This window comes from Harmonia axyridis, chromosome 3 (genome assembly GCF_914767665.1).
Source record: "Harmonia axyridis chromosome 3, icHarAxyr1.1, whole genome shotgun sequence".
NCBI lineage: Eukaryota > Metazoa > Arthropoda > Insecta > Coleoptera > Coccinellidae > Harmonia > Harmonia axyridis.
In genome coordinates, this window is record NC_059503.1 from 17,073,716 (window position 1) to 17,096,305 (window position 22,590).

The window sequence follows — 22,590 nt, forward strand, 5'->3', positions numbered from 1 at the left end:
ATTCTCAAGAAACTCTCCAAATATGAACTTTATTTCGAGACACCTTATATATTCATTTATAATTATTGAATCATTCATAAAAACAATTCAAATTATTCGGGTTCAACAAGTCTGTGTATTCATTGGTATGTTTTGTTCAAAATGGAAGGGACAAATTAAATTACTTCTATAAATACCGAAAATAATAAATCAAATCAATCAACAAAATTGAATAATTCAATCAATTCCACTTTAATCAACTGAAATTCAATGCAAATGCAACAAACATTTTATATATGTATGTCTATTACCATGGAACTCTTCTGGAAAAAAATAATTTCCAAAATACATAGCAAAAAGGTTGATATTAAATTTCAATATTGAAATCGATATCACAGTATTCCTAAAATCAAAAAAATTCCCAAATTTTATAATATTGTCATTCCCATTTCGGTGAATTACAAAAAATTTGGGACAAACTGACTTTTACTCTTTTTTTTAGGAATTGTGATTTATTTAGGTAGTACAGAGCCATACTATACATAGATATTTTTTGAAAACCATCCTTTATCACTTCGAATGTTAATTAGCACTGATTATGTTTTTTTTCTCAGGAACGTTTGTATCATTCCTGTATCCCTATAAAAGGAGGATGCTGAAGAAATATCGACAGCCCAACCATAAATTTGAATAACTCCAATTCTGCTTATTTCGTTGAAAGGCGGCCATGTGAACTGATGGAAAAATTTAAGGCCCTAATTTCTGTGGAGTTTCGGAACTAAATTTACATTTTGGGTGCGTTTGCGTGATTTCCACATGAATAGGACTATATATTCACTTTGCGACCGGGAAATGTGAAAAATGTTCGATTTTACTCTTGGGCCATGCCTTGGGATCGTGGGTGATCATAATAAATTTTGTCGGTAAGATTCAACATTTAACATAGAAGAAAAAATGAAAATGTTTATACCCTAGTCAATAATAAACATGATGCATTTGAATGTTTTGAGCGTATTTGTTCTTTCATTATAATATTACCTGTTTTTCAGTTAATTAAATCGATACTTTTTGCTAACACTAATTCATTTCATATACTCAATTATAAACAACTATTTACAGATTTATTTCAACTATTACACTAATATATTTCAACAACTTATTTCTACTTGAGTGTACGGCACTGACCGCCGTCTACGTCGACACTGCTCTCCTCTGCGGCTTTCATTGGTTATATACCGCTGGCATCTCTCTCTAGAATGGACTTGATGTTTCTTTCAAGCTCTCGGTGCGTCCGGTACCTTCTAGAAAGAGATAGCGAATTCGATACAATAATTTCCACTAATAAAAATTAAACGGTTCAATCCATTCTGTTGAGTTATAATCTGAGGTTCATTTAACTTGAAAATAGGACACAGCAAATCTACACAAACATAAATGGTTCTGTCGTTCTCTGGATTATATTTTCACTACGGCATATTTCCAAATATGGCTGCCAATTCATGGTGAAGCATCTTTTCTACTGCATCATGTTTTTCTTTATATGCGTTTCCCACACTTATCATTGTTATTATATGTTCATAAAATTTTCTACCAAAACTCTACTTGAATGTTCATTTCAAAATTTCATACATTTCTGCGAAAACCATCAGAAATTATACGGGTATCATCGCAGCTAATCTCTTGTATCAGTCAAGTTTATTACTACCTCCATCACTCTCAACACGTCATAATGTCTCTCATAATTCTTTTGTTGCGACGTCTCGAAAAGCGAAGTTTTTCATTTTTCTCAGAATTTGACGAGACGTCAGTCATTCTTGTTCCAGAAACGTTACACGGATCCAACAAGACCACACACATCCAACAAAAGCCTTTGTACTTCGACAAAAATACTATTCGATACGGGAAAAATCAAACAGGCCGTCTCTGCGATAGCGCGAACATTGTTCGATGAAAATGCTTCTTTGAGCGTTCCCAACATGAAAAGGGCAATAGGAATCCATTAGTTGTTATGGCTCGGCTTGTTGAAGAATTACGGCCAAATTACTTCTGCACATATTAACGGCATCAAAGGAGCTTTTGTGGAGACCCAATCCATCAGTTTACGTGTTCGTAAGAGCGAGGTAACCTGTGATTTCATTACATCGGCATATATTTTGGGCGCGACTTTGATGGGGCTGAAATATGTGTGTGTGTGTTTGCGTCGACGCTGTGTTTGTGAATATTGAGCAGATTAGCACGAACTGGAAGGGACGTTGAATATTCTAACAGTGGGCTGATCATTCGTGAAGCTTATCTGCATCTCAGCATGTTATAGCTGTTTGGGATACATGAATTTACATGGATTTTCTTACTCGAATCCCTCGGTACTTGAACCGTAGCCAGACATTCAATCGAACCCATCGAGGGAATTCAACCCGATAATAAGGAACATCTAGTTCCTCCTTCGAATCAATAGGATTTCACGCTTTCAACCCTGTGTTCAAGAAACCACTGGATTTGCCTTGCTGATGATTTCATTTGAGAGTTCAAAAACGATATACTTCACAAAACTGTTGGTCCTAATGGAAGGGACTGATTTTATTCGGTAAAACGCATCAAATCTGTACTAAACGCAAAATGATACCACATTTCTTCTTGAAGTACTAGCTACTTCCTCAAAGCCACTGTATGGGCAATGATGAAGTGGCCTATATTCAATACGTTGTGCTTTCCACTCGCACAAAGCACTTTAAGCTACCCATAGGTCCAAATGAAGCATCTTCTAGAATCTAGAGTATTTAGATTGAAGAGGAAATAAGTTTGATTATTTGCCAGGGTTCTAGTGTTGTGCGTGTTTGTGTCCAAGCTGAGAATATTGAGCAGTTAAGCACAAACTGGAAGGGACGTTGAATATTCTAACAGTGGGATGATCATTCGTGAAGCTTATCTGCATCTAAGCATGTTATAGCTGTTTGGGATACATGAATTTACATGGATATTCTTACTCGAATCCCTCGGTGTTTGAACCGTAGCCAGACATTCAATCGAACCTATCGAGGGAATTCAACCCGATAATAAGGAACATCCAGTTCTGTTCCTCCTTCGAATCAATGGGATACCACGCTTTCAACCCCGTTCTCAAGAAACCACTGGATTTGCCTTGCTGATAATTCCATTTGAGAGTTCAAAAAAAAATATACATACTTCGCAAAACTGTTGGTCCTGGTTGAAGGGACTGATTTCAATTGGTGAAATACATTAAATCTGTACTGAATGCAAGAGTCTACCACTCTTCTTCTTGAAGTTCCAGCTCCATTCCCGAAGTTACTGGATAAACAAAGAAGCAGTGGCTTGTATTCAATATATTGTGTGCTTTTCGCTTACGTGAAGCACCTCAAGCTGGCCATAGAGCCAAATGAAACCTATTCTGGATGCATCTAGGGGCAAAAAATTTGAACCAGGGTTATATTCCAGGGTCCAAGACATAAATCCCCATTGAACTTGAATCACTTCTTCAATTTTAACAATATTCATGTCAATATCTGCTATGATTTGAAAAACAAGGGTGCAAATAAATGAACAATCGCTCATAGGCTTCTGGTATTATGGTATTTTCAGACGAAGGTATTTTCAAGAATCCAATAAATGCAAGTAAGTCAGACCAATATAATGGTGAACATCATTCTTTTCTGATTCAATTCCCAGAATTATAACAATGCAGACAAGGCAGACAAAATGCCAAAAGTCATCCATGAATTACATAAAATTCAAAATATAACTAACGTAAGCTGTCGACTATCAAAGAATTCCAACTTCCAAGCAAGATTCCAAACACTAAATTGATTAACTAAACAGCTCTGGTGAAATTTTAATCAACATCTCGAGCAACTATACGTCTGATTAATCTTAGCACTTGATACTTTCATGCAACTCGTCCAATAAATTCATCACGTTGTGTATAAGTTCTGCATCACAAAAATTTTAAATTAGAATAGGGAAGGACGATATATTTCAGAGTAAACAGCTGTATTTTCATCCTCAAAGCAACTACAGGTGCTCCGCGATGCAACCCCAAGTCGTAAATTTAAACTTTATAAAAGACGTTGATTTATATTATCTTGGCTTTCAGTTGAAATGCCTTGGGATTCTAAGATTTAACCGTACTCGTTGGATCTTTCTACATGAGTACGCCCATATTAGTTAGGGTAAATTGAAAATTTCTCAGGCGTAATCTCTGCTTGTCACACAGAAAGACTTTTCTGCCTGAAATTGAACAGCTTCTACTGCACTAATCGAAATGAGCAAGATCGATGTGAGATATTTAGATATCTTCAAATCCCCGAAGAATTCAAATTAATTGGGCTGAGCTGTCGTTTTTTTTTCATGTGTTTTTGGAAGTGATCAATTTAGTAATGAGCTGTCTCATTGTCACGCCTAGCCAAATCGAAGGAGGTTGATATATAGAAAAAATTCTTCTGCAACCCTTCTGGTTTATTTTCATCGTAACCGTTGACCATTCTAAAAAACTTTTCGGTCGAAAAAGCTTTGGAACGTGTTTTTTCTTCTGGTAAAGCTGATTCAAACATTAAGCCTTGGAACAAATCGATTATACACTGTTATTCTCTAAAAAACTTTTAATCTTTGACAAAGTTTCTTCTTCATATTAACAGAGTGATCTTGTAATAGTGTAAAAGTTTTTCTGTATTTGTTTTTCTATCGAAGAACTATATAGTTTCTTTCCAGCAAAAATTACGAAAACTGATTCCACACAGACCTTCTTGATGGCTAATTTTTTGAATCAATTACCGAGAAAAAATTTCATGATACGATGTGCAGTAGAGTATTTAACAAACAATTTTATATATGTCATTTTAATCTCTGAAAAATCATCTCGTTGGTTTTACCGGTTTTCATGTTTCAACGGTCGGAAACGATCGACACTAAAGAAACTGAAAAGACTGAAATGTTAACATGCAATTTACCTCGATTTGTTCAAATTCAGTACAGTATCACTACTTCATCAATATCATATTAGCCTGATTAAATTTATCTCTGCTATAATTATCACATCATTTCACGATTCGAATATGGCTAAATGAACTGTAACGTGAGTAGTGCAGGTCAGCATCAACAACGATTGTTTGCCATCAGTGAGCCTTCAGTGGCCAATGAATGAACATAACATTAGTATTACAAGCAACAAACTCTTGTTTAATGTACGTGCCAGATTCCATTGTAAACATATAACCCGAAACCTCAGTTCATTTACTGATTATGGAACGGGAGACTACATTCCGAATATCAACAATATTTCTGCTTATTCCATAATTACTTCTCTACGAACACAGCAAATATATAATCTGCTTATTTAAATAATTAATTGATTCAACTTGCTTACTCTGGTTGCCTATTGAAATTAATCTACAGTTTTTATGATCAATATTCGAACAATTCCTGGGAAAAAAAAATGGAAATAATGCGAAAGCTGCTTCCTTTTTATTTTCAACGTCAACAGGTTGGCAAAGTAACCCACTGTTTCTTTAAGAATATCTTATAAATTCTATGAGATGCTGCTCTTCATTAGGGGTTTAAGGCGATCATCGAGAAATTCAATATCGAGCAATGAAATGTAAACACTGAAATGAGGGTCAAAACATAATGAGTCACTTTGTATGTATGTCAAGGCTGTTTCAGAGAATTTCATTATCTATTTTGTTGTTATATTCCTTTCATTGAGGAATCTATATTCTGTAGTATGTATTGTAAAAGATACATGTATTATTCTTTTGGAATGTTTATATTGGGATTGGAATTGAATGTTCTCAGTAATTTTATAGAATATAAAAAATATGGTGTTAATATATATGCCAAGGCTACAAATCAAAAAATGATCATTTCTTGATTTTCTGTGATATAAATCATAATATAAGGTGTAGTGTAACGAAATCAATAATTTTTGCATGAAAAAAAAGACATTAATTACGATAATTGGAATGATACTATTTAGGTCAAATATGCGCCATTTTGTTCAGTAACTTATTGCTATTTTGGAGGTAATATCATCATGTCCCTCTCATAGAAGCTTTCGTCCCTATTGGCAAGAATTGGGACAGTCGATTTTCACAAGCCTCTGTTGAAACAAATTTTTCACCAGCAAGATTTTTCGCCATGGACAGGAACAATAGCAATCACTTGCTACTAGGTCCGGACTATAAGGTGGATGCATACAAACCTCCCAACCAAGCTCCTAGAGCTTCTGGCGAATCACTATCGATGTGTGTGACCGATGAAACACAATTCCTCTCCTATAATCCAAAGCTGGCTGCCTCTAGCCGATTGCTTTCTTCAGATGGTCCAATTGTTGACAATAGAGTTCTGAGTTAACAGTCTTACCGTAGGGGAACAGCTCATAGTAGATAATTCTCTGCCTATCCTACCAAACACACAGCAAAACCTTCCTGTCCGTCAATCCTAGCTTGGCCACCGTTTCCGACTGCTCACCACGTTTCGACCTCGACCGTTTTCGCTTGACGTTGTCGTAAATAATTCATTATTACTTAAGAGTCATTTTCATAGCGATAACGATATTTTAAGATATAGAAGCACTTGAATTGGTTGATTACTTTGAAGTTGTTCAAACGAATGGTTGTGTAATGAATTGTTAATCATAAATCCTCCGCCTAACTTCGAAAAAGTTATAACAATAACTCTATAATTGTGCTCATGGAATTCACATATTCAGTGAATTATTCGCCATGAAATGAACGAATGAAACGCTCAAATCTAATACCCAGTTCAGTGAGAATAATTATATTAATGTTCTTAATTACATCAAGAAAATATTTACGCCCCTCACACACTGCTGAACTTAACTGGAGGCTAAATTGGAAGTAACAAAGTTACCCTAAATTTAACAGCTCATGAATCCCCATGGAAAATTGTTAATTATTGCGGAAAGTTCCCGTTATATATTGTCGGCTCATTAGTTATTCGTCCTTTGTTATTGGAAGTGTGAAATTGATGGTTGTTACACTAAGAGCCAACTTTAACAGCTCTTACGAAAAAAAAATGTAAATTTTAAATAGACACTTTGTATGTAGATTCGTTTGAATGCATCAGGTGCAAGAAATATACCTTCGACAACAATATAAACTTCCCAGTTTTCCTTTTAAACTTCTCGCCCATTTTTGCACCTGTTGACAACATTCTCAATAGAAAGTTATTTCAGAACTAACTTGCGAGTAGGCTCTCTTGTCACTGAATTTTTTTTCGATATTTCTCATATTTATTTTATTCTGTGAAGGCTATCAATACGAAATTTTGAACGAAGCTTGAAATTGTATTTTTCATTTGAAAAATCTAATAACGATCAGATCTCTTGTGTTGCGTCTTTTCCTTCCAATATTCTTCTTGAAATTTTGCTTTTAACTTCCAACAACCAAAAACTCAACTCATTGGTTTCGTAGTCACGAATTTTGTTAATTTTTGTTCGATATATTTATGGTTCTGGTTACGCAAATCAAAATAAAATTTCAAACAAAGAGTAATCTTGTTATTATAACTATGTTATTCTACATCCAAATACAACATTTCAAACGACTTTATTTAGGGAACCCCTAATCAGATTATGACCTTAAACAAACTCTATCGAAACATTCGAACATACCCTAAAAATTTCCAATTTCTAGGATATATCCTTCATAAGTTATTTCAAACAGGGTGTTCCTAAATTTGAGATACAAAGGAAAATGAGAAATAGGATAATTTAAGAAAATTAAGTCGATGAAAATGAGTGTTGAAGTTTTTTTTTGTAGCATCTGCAATTTATAAGATATTCAACTGAAATTTGGCATATATTCCAATTCAGAGTTTACAGAGATATGCCAATTTTGATTGCAAATCTTCAGGATGATATTTTTTCTGGAATAGTGTCCGCTGAATCGTCGATATATTACTGAACTTTTCGGTTTCTAGTAGTTTTGTCAGACCTGTTACCGATTTCTAGAAAAATAATTCAAGTCAATTCTCTCGAAATCCTTAGGGTAATCCAAATTATCACAAAAATCCAGTCAGTAAGCTATGTGGAATGAATTTTGGTATTAATTTTGCCGATTTGTTGCAATGATCCATAAAGGTTAGATGAAGTGGTATAATTATAACAAAAAAGTAGGACTACAAGAAATATCCTGTATACTGAAAACAGAGCGTTTGCGGGCACTTTACACGACTTCTTTTTATTAAAATTGACCAAGGAATCTCTCATTTTCATTTGTACTTCTAATTTAGGAACAAACTAGCCTCACAGAGATGAAAAAATCGAAAATTACTCGAAAAATTACATATATTGTGACGAAATGATATCATACGAATAACGCCCTCTTATGGGTCATCTGAAATCCTCATTCAATCCATTTCATCATCAAAAATTTCACCTCCACTCAAAAAGTGTCTGTTTCAAACAATATATTTTCCCCAGAAATCCGAATATTCTTAAAACATAAAAATACCCAGACCAGTAACTCCCTACAAAATGGTGAATACGCCGCCTTCAGTAGGAAATGAAAAATCTGCAGAATCAATTAAAATTTCGGCGATTCCATCGACTAAAAGACAGCTTGGGTTATATACATCATCCACTATTTGCCAGCGTTGGACTAGATTCCACATAAACCGGTGGAATTTATCTAGCGGAACAAGTAATTTACTAGAACTGAACCCAACAGTGTATTTGAATCGTGAATGATTTAATCGTTTTCTCTGTCCTCTTTAACTGTCAAAGAGGCCTTTTGTAGTGATTGCATAAATTAAGCAACCTTCTTGCCTAAGGTGCTTTACAGTAGTTGTTTATGTTCAACGAAGCGTGAGTTTTGGGTTACGAAGGAATTTTCAGCGCCTTTCAAACAATTCGCTGATTGTCAAATGTTTCAACTCCTAATTACTTCATCATAAAATCTACTATTATGATTGTTGTAAGAAACTCTATCTACTATGCATATTAATACTCGATTCTGGGTTAGTGGTTTCCTCGTTGCGGAGAATCTTCAGCTTCCTTGGCGGCTTAGTGGTTTGAGCATCGAACTAGTTATTCGGAGGTTGCGGGTTCGAGTCCCGCTCGAGGAGGTACTTTTTCCGTAATTGAAAAATTGCCTGAATGCCGTGAAATTAATTTCATCTATCTACTATTTTCTTCAAAAACAATTCCACATAGGGTGAATACTGAGATGTTAAGAAATTAATACTGGTGTAACTACTCACTTTTGAAAGAGTTTGAGATAAAACTGGCGACTTTCATAAGGACCCTTACAGGTACTTGACTTGATTACGCTATCGTTAACAATGGCGCGTAAATTGAGTTATGCTGCCTTTGAAAATATGAACATTTTATTATAAACAAACTATTGGCAGCGATAGGTACGTCTTGATATTGTATATATCCAATCTGAGGAACAGAGATGAAATTACATAAGTCGAATAAAGATTGTATTATGCAGTCATTTGAACAATTCCCGTTTCAATATCGCTTTGAGGAAAGGGGGTATACGTAGACGTGTTCGAAAAGATTCGGTCTACTTTACCTGAATTCTGATTATTCCTTATTTGACTTTTTCTTTTCATGGAAGTGACGAGGGAAAATATATTCGCTCTCCATTTGATCAAAAAACGCCTTTAATAGAAGAATGACCAAAGATTACCAATGATAAGTATTTAATCAACATCTTTAATGATTTAATACATTTCTCATGATTTCATAGGAATCCCTCTGATGAAGTATCTTTTGGTTTTTATGGTATTTCACTCGTGAAATTCGATTCCAATATATCTATTCGAAAGATATGTCGTAATCAAATACCCTTCAGTTCACAGAATCCATCATCGGAGACTCTTTCATCGAAATCCAACGACTCTCCCATTGAAACCAGTGGGAATTTGTCGAATCGTTTTCGATGTCCTCATTTTCGTCATATAAGAATTTGAGCAAGATGAATGGAAGCGTTCACTGGATTGATCAGAGGAAAACGCTCTTACGGGACCTGATTAGAGAAAAACCATTTAACATTAAAATCCATTCAGTTCTTCAATCGCGATTTGTACCTGAAGGGCAGGATAGTATTATGGAATATATGGTGTGTTTCATTCTAACGAATTTTGTTGGTAATTTGTGTGATATCATGTCGTAATAATTTTTTCATGGCACTTGTTCTATACAATTCTACTATCTTAGGATTGATAGTACCTATATTATGTTCATTTTAGGAGTGCCATGACATCATAAAATATTTTCAGAATCTTTGCCAGACTATGGATTTATCCAAGTTCAACCAAAAATCAACATCAACAAATTGTTAAATAATTATCACGTTTATGATTTTTTTATTTGTGTTTGATTTTTTGAACTGTGGAACTGGTACGGTATTGCATTATATTATTTTATTCTAGTTACCAAACCAAACCAATCTAATTTTGAAATGATGAAGTGTTAAATTTCAATTACAAACCGAATGATACAGCTGCAACATTGTGAATTGATGGCATTATTGGTTCAAGCAGTAACAAAAACTTTTTGGTTGGTATACCAAAATCTCAGTAGTTTTAATGTCATTCCATACTTGAAGTGAATATAATTTCTGGAAATGTTTTTATTCATTTATTTTGTAATTTTAAACCATAATTTCGTTTTTTATTGTAGATTCGTATTCTACGAAATAGTTTTACAATTTTTCACGATTTGACACAGATGGCTCTGCAATCAATTTTAAGTTATCTGTTCCTTTTATCGTTCACATTGAATTCTAACATTCTCTGTTGAACTGTAACTTTTTATCAGATGTACTGTCATTGATCATTTGGAACATTATTTTTTAATAGTGTTTTTGTTTCAAAATAAAATAAAAAGAAAGAAAAGACAAAAATCGAAAAGAATCTCTTTTATTTGGAACCAGTAAAATATACGTCAATTTGTCTATCTTTATGCGCAGAAAGTTTTCCATGGTTTCAACTAATAGTTAGACAATTCATGACTAAAATTTCATGTGAATGATTAACGGAACGAATACATTAAGATTTTTCAGACCAAAATTTCAATTTCGATTACAGAGCTATCTCTGACGAATCCTCAAAAATTGTTCATTCATCATTTTATTTCTGTTTAGATTTTATTTTTCCCATATAAAATTCAAGTTCTTCGTCTTCCACTTGCTCTTATTGAAAATTACTCTTCAAAGTTCTGCATATCGGAATTGGAGGTTAAGGATGTATAGGAAATTAATTTCTGTCGATCTAAAACAGAATTTGAAACAAAAATGAACAAATGAATCTTCTGAACCATTTAATTTAAACCGCTTACTCTATCGATACCTATTATCATGTTTTCATGGAGCTTACTAACGAATTATTAATTACACATGTCAGTAGACGATCGAAGCTCTCTAGAACACCCCTTGCTTTTTTCAATAATTAGGTGAAATAGCGTGGAATTCGTAATCTGAACACGCGAACGTAAGGTCAACGCCGTCTCTCAATAAATTTTTATTCTTTATTCCACACAGTCGACATAGATATCGTGAATTGGGTTGGAACTCTGACATTGCCGATTGCTAGACACGGAACGTATCATTTATTCTGTAGGTTTTCCCTTCAGCAGCACAAAGGAAATCCTATAATCACAGATACCTAGCTGGGTAATAATTCATAGAGGCATTCTGATAATCTACGATTTTAATACAAAATCAAGTTTACTTAATGTCAATCCACCAATCACATTCGGAACCAACTATTTGGAATTTGTATTGAAATATATAAAATATTCATTTCAATAGGATAAATTATAATAAGAAGCAAACAATGTTTACATGACGATGCTGCTTCAACTTTTGAATGGGGTAAATAGTGAGAACTCATGGCATAGGATGGTGATACAAAGTATTACCAGACCTTAAAAATCTCTCCATTCATATTCTTTTGGAAGTTGATATTGAAATAAGTTATCGAACTATACCGAATGTCCCAAATTATCGTATATAGGCAATATCTAGTTTATTTGACAAGATAATAAAAAAATTTCTTTGAATAACATCATAGTATCTTCCCAATGATGTATAAAAAAGGTTCTTACATTCGAAAGCCCTGTGGTAGCTATACCCGTCACTCCTTATTTTCAAATTGCGCCCCTGTATATTATCATTGAAAATTGCGTGTAATTCTAGTTGAAATACAATGATAGCACATAGTTGATATTCTTTATAGATATAAAATTTTCGAAGATCTACGATTTATGATTTTTTTTTTATTTTGCAGGAAACATCAAGACACTAGCAGTGTTGGATGTGGAAACAAAACCTCATTATTGGCTCACTGTTTTCGCTCAAGATAGAGGAGTTGTTCCATTGTTCTCCAGTGTAGAAGTGAGTACTTTTTTACATATTTTTATTATGTGCATTGTAGTTAGTTTATCGTTTCCCCAATCTTCTGAGATGAAATAAAGTGGCAGCTTCTGTATTCAAATTTTCCAATGAAATCAGAAGTACTTATCGAATTGGTCGTCTCATCCTTATAGAAACAAATTATACAAATTTACAGTACTTAGACGGTTGATCCAAAAAAACTTTTTACCGAAATTAATATAAGTTTCGAATATTGGTCTTATAAATGATTTGGTTCGAAACACTGATGAAGAAATCGAGGTCAAAATCAATTCTATCGGAGGCTGGCAGGCCTGTGGCAGTTGTTTACATAATAAGTCCTAACCGGAATATGCTGAAGAATCGAAATTTTCAGAATGAATTCTCAGTTTGAATATCTTGATTATGTACGTAAATGGAAATATGATTCTGAAATACTACATATACATACATATATTATCTATATCTGAAAATATATTGGTCAGATTCAATAATTCTGACAAATAAATTTGATCGATCAATCGCATCTCTGAACAATATTGTGGTCTCCATTAGAGCAATTGGCGCATTGAATGAACGATCGCTCAAAAATTGCTGACATCAAGTCGGGTCTTCCATCTCAAAGGCAACAAAAATACCGAATTTCGGCTCTTGCTCATATTAACATTCAATTCAATTAGAAATTAGATTATTGGGTAACTAGATCGAAGCCAGGACTCCAAGACAGATAATCCTATTTGACCGATTTCTCCTCAAGTCAAATAATACGGAAACAGCGTCTCTATCCACGTCCATCTAATTTGAACAGAGACAATTTTCGCATACAATTCATATTGGAGGGAAATCCGTCGGCATCTATTTGCGAAACAGCTTACATTCCAATTTCGAAGATTCAGCTCAGGATTAGCGATAATATGAATAATTAATTGGATTCGTGAAAACTGAATCAAAAGGAATGTTTGTTCTCGAATGCTCAGTGTTTGAACATTCGTTTCCTGAAATGATTTCACAATATATATTTTCGAATTCTGAGCCGAAAATGGTTTCAACCTCGGAGTAATAAACATATATAGATGGAGTATATGTTATTTTCAGTAAGAAAATTTTTTCTCCAACATGAACTATCAAATTTGACATGAAGCGCGCGGAAATGAAAACATATCAGTGATACGATATTTCACTCAATTCGCCAGTTTCTCCATAAAGAACGCACTTCTTATGTCCCATAGTGAATGAACGATTCATATCAACTCAAAATATATTTAAATGAATACCTATATATCAAAAATTCAGAAAACAAACTTCAAGCGCAGCAAACGACGTGAAACAACCGATGACACTAGGATAGCAAAAGTTGCCAAACCTTGGATTTCAGCAGGTCGATACAGAAAATAATTAATATTCTGCTTATTTTAAATTCGACAATTAGGAAAAATATCGGATTCCAAATATTCAAATTAGCATATTTAATCGGGAATCACTCAAATAAATATATTTCAATCAATATAATATACATTCATAACGATATAGCAAAATCGTGGATTTGAAAATATATCACAATCCAACAACGTAATCTAACCATGTTGGGGACATGGAAAAATTGCGTATACTCCCTCTATCTATGTTTATTACTCTATGGTTTCGACTGATAAGGATCAACTCACTGATTATGAATCCTTCCTCAACAATTCTGTTAGTCCACCCTGTTGCTCTCATATAGAATAATAATTTTAAAACAGAAAGACCTAGAAACTCGGAATTTGTAAGGAGTTTCAAATCTTGAATGTCTTTTCGTTACTGGGAAATATCAATGTAGGGGTTCCGTATATATGTCCATTCGAAATATTGTTTTTTATTCATTTCAAAAGTGCATATTCGATCAAGACAAAGACGCACTCAACTAGCATATTCAGACCTCAAAGGTACTCTGAAAATTAAAATATCTAAGTCTTTTCTTTGTGTTTACAACTGAACCACAGAATTTTAACATAGTTCGGAAATGATAGAAGAATAGGAGAATTCGCACAAGAGAAACAATTTTTTTATTTCTCTGAAAACATCTGCCTACCTAGAATAGATGTTAATTCAAACAATTTGGTGCAAGGGAACTGAAAAACTTCATGTTATTGTGGTTGGCTACACTGAATATTTCTCCAACATCAGACATAATATCATCAACTCCTTTTCATTTCCTGGTTATTCACTAGAATCCATACTTCAGTTGCGAAAATATTCATTTCCCATCTATTTATATGAAGGAATAAAACAAATGCGGCTTAGAATTAGGTTAGTCTTCTTAATTACCTCGCGTCGTATGTTTCGTCTGTTTGTTTAACGGACAAAAATGTTTTCCATAACAAAAGATGACCGAGTTTTATTCGATTGTGTGGATGGAAGTTGTTTCAGTATGGTTTAATTAATAAAGCTTACATCCCTCTTTTAATACGATTTACTGAAGTTGTTTTAACAAGTTCAGACAGGAAACACATAACAGTTCATGAAATTTCCTACCGGACGGAGATGCAAAAATAAAGCATATGGGAAAAGTTCGGAGAATGGGTGGAAATTTCTGCTACCACATTTTATTTATATATTCGATTAGTTTTTATTTCGAGATGTGGGATCATCTAGCAGCGTAAATGATTTATTATTGATGCACCATAGGTTGTAACTGAATTCATCATGAGGCAAGCGTGCGTTGGTGCATATACGTAGTTTTTATTGTTCATCTTTTTCGCAGTAGCTGTCAAACATAACGTCTTTTTTTTCCTTGCTACACTTTAGATGAGGTCGGCTCTTTTTTAGTGATGCTCCAGTATAATAGCTGTGAGAAAGGTATAGAGGGTGTTTCCTAAACATGCGGCAAAAATTCAGGGGGTTGTTCCTTGGACTATTTTAAGCATGTTTTGTCCTTGGATGATTTTTGAAAAACCTCTTTGTTTCGAAGATACAGGGCGAACAACATTTTTCATATTTTTAAAATTAATAATAGTTTAAATAAAAATGCGTACCGCACTGTGTTTACTAAGTAGGTACAGTTTATTTTTAAATTTGTTTAACAACATTCCAATTACTAAAAACTAAAAATTTCCTATGGGGCCATCTAAAATCATTAGTTTATACCACTCCAGTAGAAAATGTGGAAGACTTGCGAAATCGGATCATTGCTGGGTGTAACTTAATAAGAAATGATCCTGGTGTTTTTGAAAGGGTTCGGCAGTCAATGAGGAGAAGATTGGATGCTTGTATGCTGGCTAGAGGTGGTCATTTTCAACAGTTTTTGTAGGTTGAGTTGAATTTTCATGTAATTTTTCATAATAAAATGTTATTATCTGAAATTTTGTTTCCCCTATATCTTCGAAACAAATAGGTTTTTCAAAAATCATCAAAGGACAAAATATTCTTAGAATAGTCCAAGGAACAACCCCCTGAATTTTTGCCGCATGTTTAGGAAACACCCTGTATATTGGTTGTTTCCGTATCGAGTAAGACTTGTTCCAGGAGATTTCAGAATCAGAGTCCTATTTTGTCTGAAACTTTTTCAAACGGCAACCCTTTTTTGCGAGGATCTCAGCAGTTCACCCAAGTGTATTTCATATTCATGAAAAACTATTCTTCACTTCAAGAACCACAAGAAAGCAACGTAAGACTTTTGATTCTATCTGGCTATTCAGTGTAGATATACAAATCTCAAAAAACCTTCGAATAGTATCCGTTGGAAAGAAGGACCCAAAAACCCTTATGAAAACTTGATGAAGAGGGGAATAATGCAGGACACATGTTGAAATGAAAGAACAACAACTGTCGATCCTGTAAGGAAGACAGAGTATTTATTAGGGTTGAAAGTTGTCTGTTGTAGGAGGTTCGATGTTTGTCCGGATATCTCTGAAAAAATTGGTAGTGCTTTTGCTTTGTAGCATGAATGTATTGAAAAGTGAATACTAAATATTCTTAAGTTGGTATGCAGTTGTAAACTGAACAAAATTATGTTAATAATAAAAAAAAAAGATCCTTGTGAACTATAAGGTAACTTACTACTCTTCCAGAGAACTGAAACGAAATATTTTGCGTTGCCATTTTTGAAATACCGTTTGCAAAATGCATTCCAGATTATTCCAAACAACTCCACATCTCCGTTCTACTGCTGAAGATTTCGATGTACATAGGCGTAAAATTATGCTTCCGCCATTTCTTTTCGAAATTCGACGCTTTATTGTGAACAACTGGTTATACATTTATGATTCATACTATAGTTCATCACTGGGCACTAAAATTTGGAAGAAAATTCGTCTCTGCCTATATTCGAGGCTAATTTCTTTCCCTCGCAGTTTTTAGCCGCAGATTTGTCGAAAAACATTCAGTTACCGTTTTTTTCAGAAATATCATTCGTTTTAAAGCTATTGAGTTCTTCGACTGCATTCTTGAATTGGTACATCTTATATGGGTAAAATATTTTTCATTTAGTTGAAGATGCAATTCATCATGTATCTATTGAAAAATTGTAATTGAGTAATATAAAGGGTGTCCTATTTGAAAAACACCAACTCTCCTCCATATCTCAAAAACGGTAGTCAATATGATATATGATCTGTTATGCGTACCATATAAACCATAAATATTACTGAATCAAACGTTTTAAAATCTTCCGAATATCTCGAATGGAACTAAAATTTTACGCAAAAATTTATGATCTCATTTCCGATATCTTATTTTTTTTTTTTAATTTGAATGAAGGCATCGACTGCTTTGGTCATTAGCCTAACCCGATATATTCTTATTTCGAAAAAAGAGATCTCTCAGTTCTCGAGATGCTCTCAATCAGCATCGAATTTGGGACACCCTATGTACAGGGTGGGCAAATTTCGATGTTTTAGCACTACAACTATTAAACCAGAGGAGATAGACAAAATCTGATACCCCATTCTCGGTCTCTTTTTCTGAGAAACTAACAAGGGTAGTATTCATTTTTCGCCACCTTCTTTTGTTTTCGAGTTATAAGCGAAAATTGTAAAAATGACGATATCGAAAAACATTTATATCTCCGCTAATATTGATGATAGAGCTCTGAAATTAAAACATTATACAGGCACTTTTTCACGTAGAATCCAGGGTTTTCAATTACGAAGCTATGACCCAAAGTTATGTTTTTTTAAATGGGAACACTAGATTTCTGTGCCATTTTCTGAAAGCTTAATTTTTCCTGATTTCAAAAATATATAACATGGTATGGTTCGTATTGAAATAAATAATAGAAAATGGTCATAAACCTTTTTTTACCTAAGAGTCCCAATATTTCTATGGTTCCAACTGTTGATGAGCACAGAAAAACTGAGCTTTCTATAACAAGAGCAGTGTCCTTCCGTCAATCTGATTATTTCTATGCTTTTCACTAATTTCTACAAAGTTCGAATCTAGGTAGGTTTTTGACCATTTTCTGTTATTTATTTTGATACAAACCATACCATGTTATATATTTTTGAAATGAGGAAAAATTAAGCTTTCAGAAAATGGCACAGAAATCTAGTGTTCCCATTTGAAAAAACATAACTTTGGGTCATAGCGTCGTAATTAAAAACCCTTGTGAAAATACCAGCACGCCACTGAATTCTACGTGAAAAAGAGTCTGTATAATGTTTTAATTTCAGAGCTCTATCATCAATATTAGCGGAGATAAAAATGTTTTTCGATACCGCCATTTTTCCAATTTTCGCTTATAACTCGAAAACAAAAGAAGGTGGCCAAAAATGAATACTACCCTTGTTAGTTTCTCAGAAAAGGAAACCTAGAATGGGGTATCAGATTTTGTCTATCTCCTCTGGTTTGAAAGTTGTAGTGCTAAAACATCGAAATTTGCCCACCCTGTACACATTATACTCTTTTGGATGTTTCCTAAAGTTCCGAAATGACGTCTTTTACTGGTTATCTTAAAAAAATAGATAAGATCTATCAATTCACATAATTTCTCAAGGTGATATGCAAAAAAGTTCTTTCACTTTTTCAAACTTCTGTCGCATTTTTATGCAGACTGAAATCCTTAGAAGGAAATATCTCACTGAATAGGAATAGGAGGATACCTAGAAAAACTAGATAAAAATAACTGCATTCAGAAAGTGAGCTTCTTCAATCTCGGATTTACATAACGCCACACAGCTCCACAACTCAAATGCCAAACAAGCAAAACAGCTAGAAGAGATCTATTTCTCTCGGTTCATTCAATTCGACGAATGTGATCTTGATAGTTCCAATGAAGTTGCCAATACAGTGGCAACTGAGAGGAGGCGCAGGCATTTCTTTGCCGAACTTGAGGGTGAAATTCGAATATCTGCACCGCTAGTCGGTTTGTTGAACAGGAAAAGTCGTCAGTTATACCGGGAACTTTATGGCCAATTCGTTCTTCAGCTACCTCTTAAATTGACGCAATAAAACTTTTTCCGACTCGATGAAACTATCGAGAATCAATTAAGTTTTTCGGGGACTTCTATTCGTGGAAGATTCTTCGACGAATTCGATGAATAAACTACTTCAAAGCGATTTTGAGAAAGTGGTGCAATTTTGTCCGAAGAGAAAATAAATGAATTTTCTCATTGAAGTTATTGGAATGTTTTCAACTTCAGAAATGCTGTGTGCTATAAAACTTATTTTTTCGTAGAAAAATCTTCTCGTTTTCGCCTTAATCCATAAAAGTTTCCAAGAAATGGTTCCTCTAATGAAATGCAACCATAAAATGTTAACTCTAGTCGAGAAATGAAGTTTTCTCTAGTAAATGCAAGGAACTGGATCATTCCGGTTTCCATATTGAGAATTTCGTTCGTAATTTGAAATTTTTACTCCTCAGCAGATATAATTAGATATGATATGAATGAAAGCATTGCAATTTTTATTGGGCTATAAAGGAGACATGAAATTATGTAAGGAACATCACCACATCTGGTGATAGACCTCCACAGCCTTCCAAATATTTATTTTTGGCAAAATTGACACAGTGTTCAATTTCGTTATCAGTTCAATATGATATTCATACACTTTTGACGTTGCATTTGATGTATTTAGGCTCGTTATCTCACAAGGAAGAATCCCATTGGAAGAATGTGTCCAATTTTTTTCTACTGGAGTGGTATTTCTCACTCTAATCCAGAGAATCTTCAGAATCATCCAACTTTTAGGATCTGGAAATGACTGATTTCCAAAGCTAGGTATTTACTTCCTAAATTAAGTGTTTTTACGACTGACTGAACACTCAAAATATGCCTTTGAGACCATTTTCGTTTCAAAATTCGAAAATCGCTGATATTTTAGAACAGGTATCGCTCTCTCATTTCGATAGAATCTCTACAATTTTTGAAATTGAGCCGGAAATATTTTAAATGATAAGATTCTACTTAGTCAAGAATATTATTTAAATCTTTTTTGATGTATTATTGACTACTTTCAATGTGATCTTGTGTCAATGACCATAGCTGTCGAGACACGTTAATTTAAATAAATAAATAAATAAGAATATTATTTTGTTCGTTCATTCATCTGTGAACACAATTACTTTCGAAAAAAGCACCTAGAAACTTGAAATCTTCAGGTAAGGTCCGGGTCTCGACTAGTAGTTTCTTGAATATGGCTTTTCGAAATTTTGTGTCTCTATTGATTTCGAAACTGAAGGTTCGATCGAAATGAAAATTTGCATTTTTATGTAGAATTATAAATAAAGTAAACAAAGAAGAATAAAATATAAAAAAAATTATTCAATATTTTCGATTTCAAATAACCGAGAGAGTTGATATTTTGGAAGTTTATATGAAATAATAATTTCGAACTCCTTGGAAAATTTCGAGATTATCACATCTTTAGAACCGATGATGTAAAATGTAAAAGAAAATTAAAAAGGAAATATTTCCGTTATTTCGATTCATTTTTTAATGAAGAGCAGTAAAGAAACTGTTTATTCGAAGACATTTTAAAATCCAGCTGATCTTAGGAAGAGAATCACGGAAGCAGTTTAATTCATGGGTAACGGAAGATTCGCTCGTCTGATGATCTTTCCGAGTATTTCCGCAACCACATAACTGACGGAGTTGATTAACAACTTTAATCTTTTTGCCAAATTTCAAGCTGATCACATCATCTATTTAAAATTCATGTCGGTATTTTCCTCATTTTTTGTAATATCATAAAATCAATGGGATTGAAAACGAATTTCTCTGAACAAAATCATGCAATCGAAATATTCACTCCCTCCTCAGAGTAATAAATATAAATAGAGGAAGCATATGTCATTTTCAGTAAGCAAATTTTGTCCCTATAATGAACTATCAAATTTGACATGAACCGCGCGCAAATGAAAACAAATCAGTGATACGATATTTCACTGGATTTTTCCACAAAAAATGCACTTCTTATGTCCCATAGTGAATCAACGTTTCATATTAACTCAAATTATATTGAAATAAATACCTAAATATATCAGAAATTCAGAAAACAAACTTCAAGCGCGCCAACGACGTGAAACAACCGATGACACTAGGAGAGCAAAAGTTGCCAAACCTTGGATTTCGGCAGGTAGTTACAGAAAGTAATAAATATTCTGCTTATTATTTATTCCACAATTAGAAAAAATATCATATTCCAAATATTTAAATTTGCATATTTAATCGGGAATCACTCAAATCAATTTATTTCCTTCAATATAAAAATATACATTCATGATGTATTCATTATATAGTAGAATTGTGGATTTGAAAATATATCACAATCCAACAACGTAATCTAACCATGTTGGGGACATATGAAAATTGCGTTTACTCCCTCTATCTATAGTTAGCATTACTGATCAAGATGGCGACCGATTTAACAGCTGTCATGTGATTTATTCTCAGTTTGGTTTGGCAATTCATCATGAATAGACTCACGCTTGAACAACGCTTGCAAATAGTGCAATTTTATTTCGAAAATAATGGTTCTGTGCGGAGTACGTATCGCGCACTACGTCCATTAGCGCTTCTGGTTGAATGGCTACGTCAACAAACAAAACTGCCGCATTTGGAGTGAAGCTAATCCTCAAGTGTATGTCGAAACACCGTTACATCCAGAAAAATTGACTGTTTGGTGTGGTTTATGGGCTGGTGGAATCATTGGTCCGTACTTCTTCAAAAACGATGATGGCCAGAACGTTACAGTCAATGGTGATCGGTATAGAGCCATAATTACAAATTTTTTCATTCCTGAATTGAACAACCATGATGTCCAGGAGCTGTGGTTCCAACAAGACGTCGCAACATGTCACACAGCTCGTGCCACAATCGATTTATTGAAAGACACGTTTGGTGACCGCCTAATTTCACGTTTTGGACCTGTGAATTGGCCTCCAAGATCTTGTGATTTAACACAGCTAGACTACTTTCTGTGGGGCTATGTAAAGTCATTGGTCTATGCGGATAAGCCACAAACCCTTGACCATTAGGAAGACAACATTCGCCGTGTTATTGCCGATATACGGCCACAAATGTTGGAAAAAGTCATCGAGATTTGGACGTCCAGATTGAACTACATCCGAGCCAGCCTTGGCGGTCATATGCCAGAAATCATATTTAAAATGTAATGCCACAAGATTATCTTGCGGATAAATAAAATTCATGTCAATCGAATAATCCATCGTTGTTTTATTGCAATTTAAAGTTCTATAGCTCAAAAAAAAAAACACCCTTTATGGCTTTTAGTCTATGGCTCCTTCGAAAACGAATAGGGAAAGACTCTTTCAAAAATATCTCCACTCTTCACGCGTTATTGATCCCGATACAAAAAATCTGAGAGGCGATTACTCCGAAATCATATTTTTCTATAACGACTTCACTCCAATAACGCCGTGAGAGCAAATAAGTTCGTCCAATGGGCGTAGGGGGGGAACTGGAAAAAGTTTGCCCGATAGCAGACGTTTCGAAAACATCTCAGTTTAATTGATGATAGGGATGCTGGGGCCACTTCACCGTCACACGACGAGGAAGAAACTATCTATTTCGTGGAAATAAACAACCGACCGTATGCTCGGAGGCGGAAGAATCAAATTGGAGTCTGCCTCCATCTAAATTAGTTTCGGAAGTGGAGGTCATAAAGATACCAGCGTAGATGCTGGGATGCAACTGGCATCTTAGACTGATGCAACATTGCGGTAAATTAGGCCGTGTCATCTTATTTGGTTACATCGGAAGGGAGTCAATATTGTCATCATGTACTAGTTTGGCTTACT

General features: G+C 34.2%; 1 protein-coding gene across 13 annotated transcripts in view; it reads left to right on the forward strand.

Moving 5' to 3' along the window:
- Positions 1-22,590, forward strand: part of LOC123677093 (fat-like cadherin-related tumor suppressor homolog) — a 439,236-nt gene that overhangs the window by 308,221 nt on the left and 108,425 nt on the right. For all 13 annotated transcript variants that reach the window (XM_045613559.1, XM_045613562.1, XM_045613564.1 and 10 more), the window contains one exon: positions 12,253-12,359. In XM_045613559.1, the coding sequence (XP_045469515.1) occupies positions 12,253-12,359 (107 nt within the window). The remainder of the gene's footprint in view (positions 1-12,252; positions 12,360-22,590) is intronic.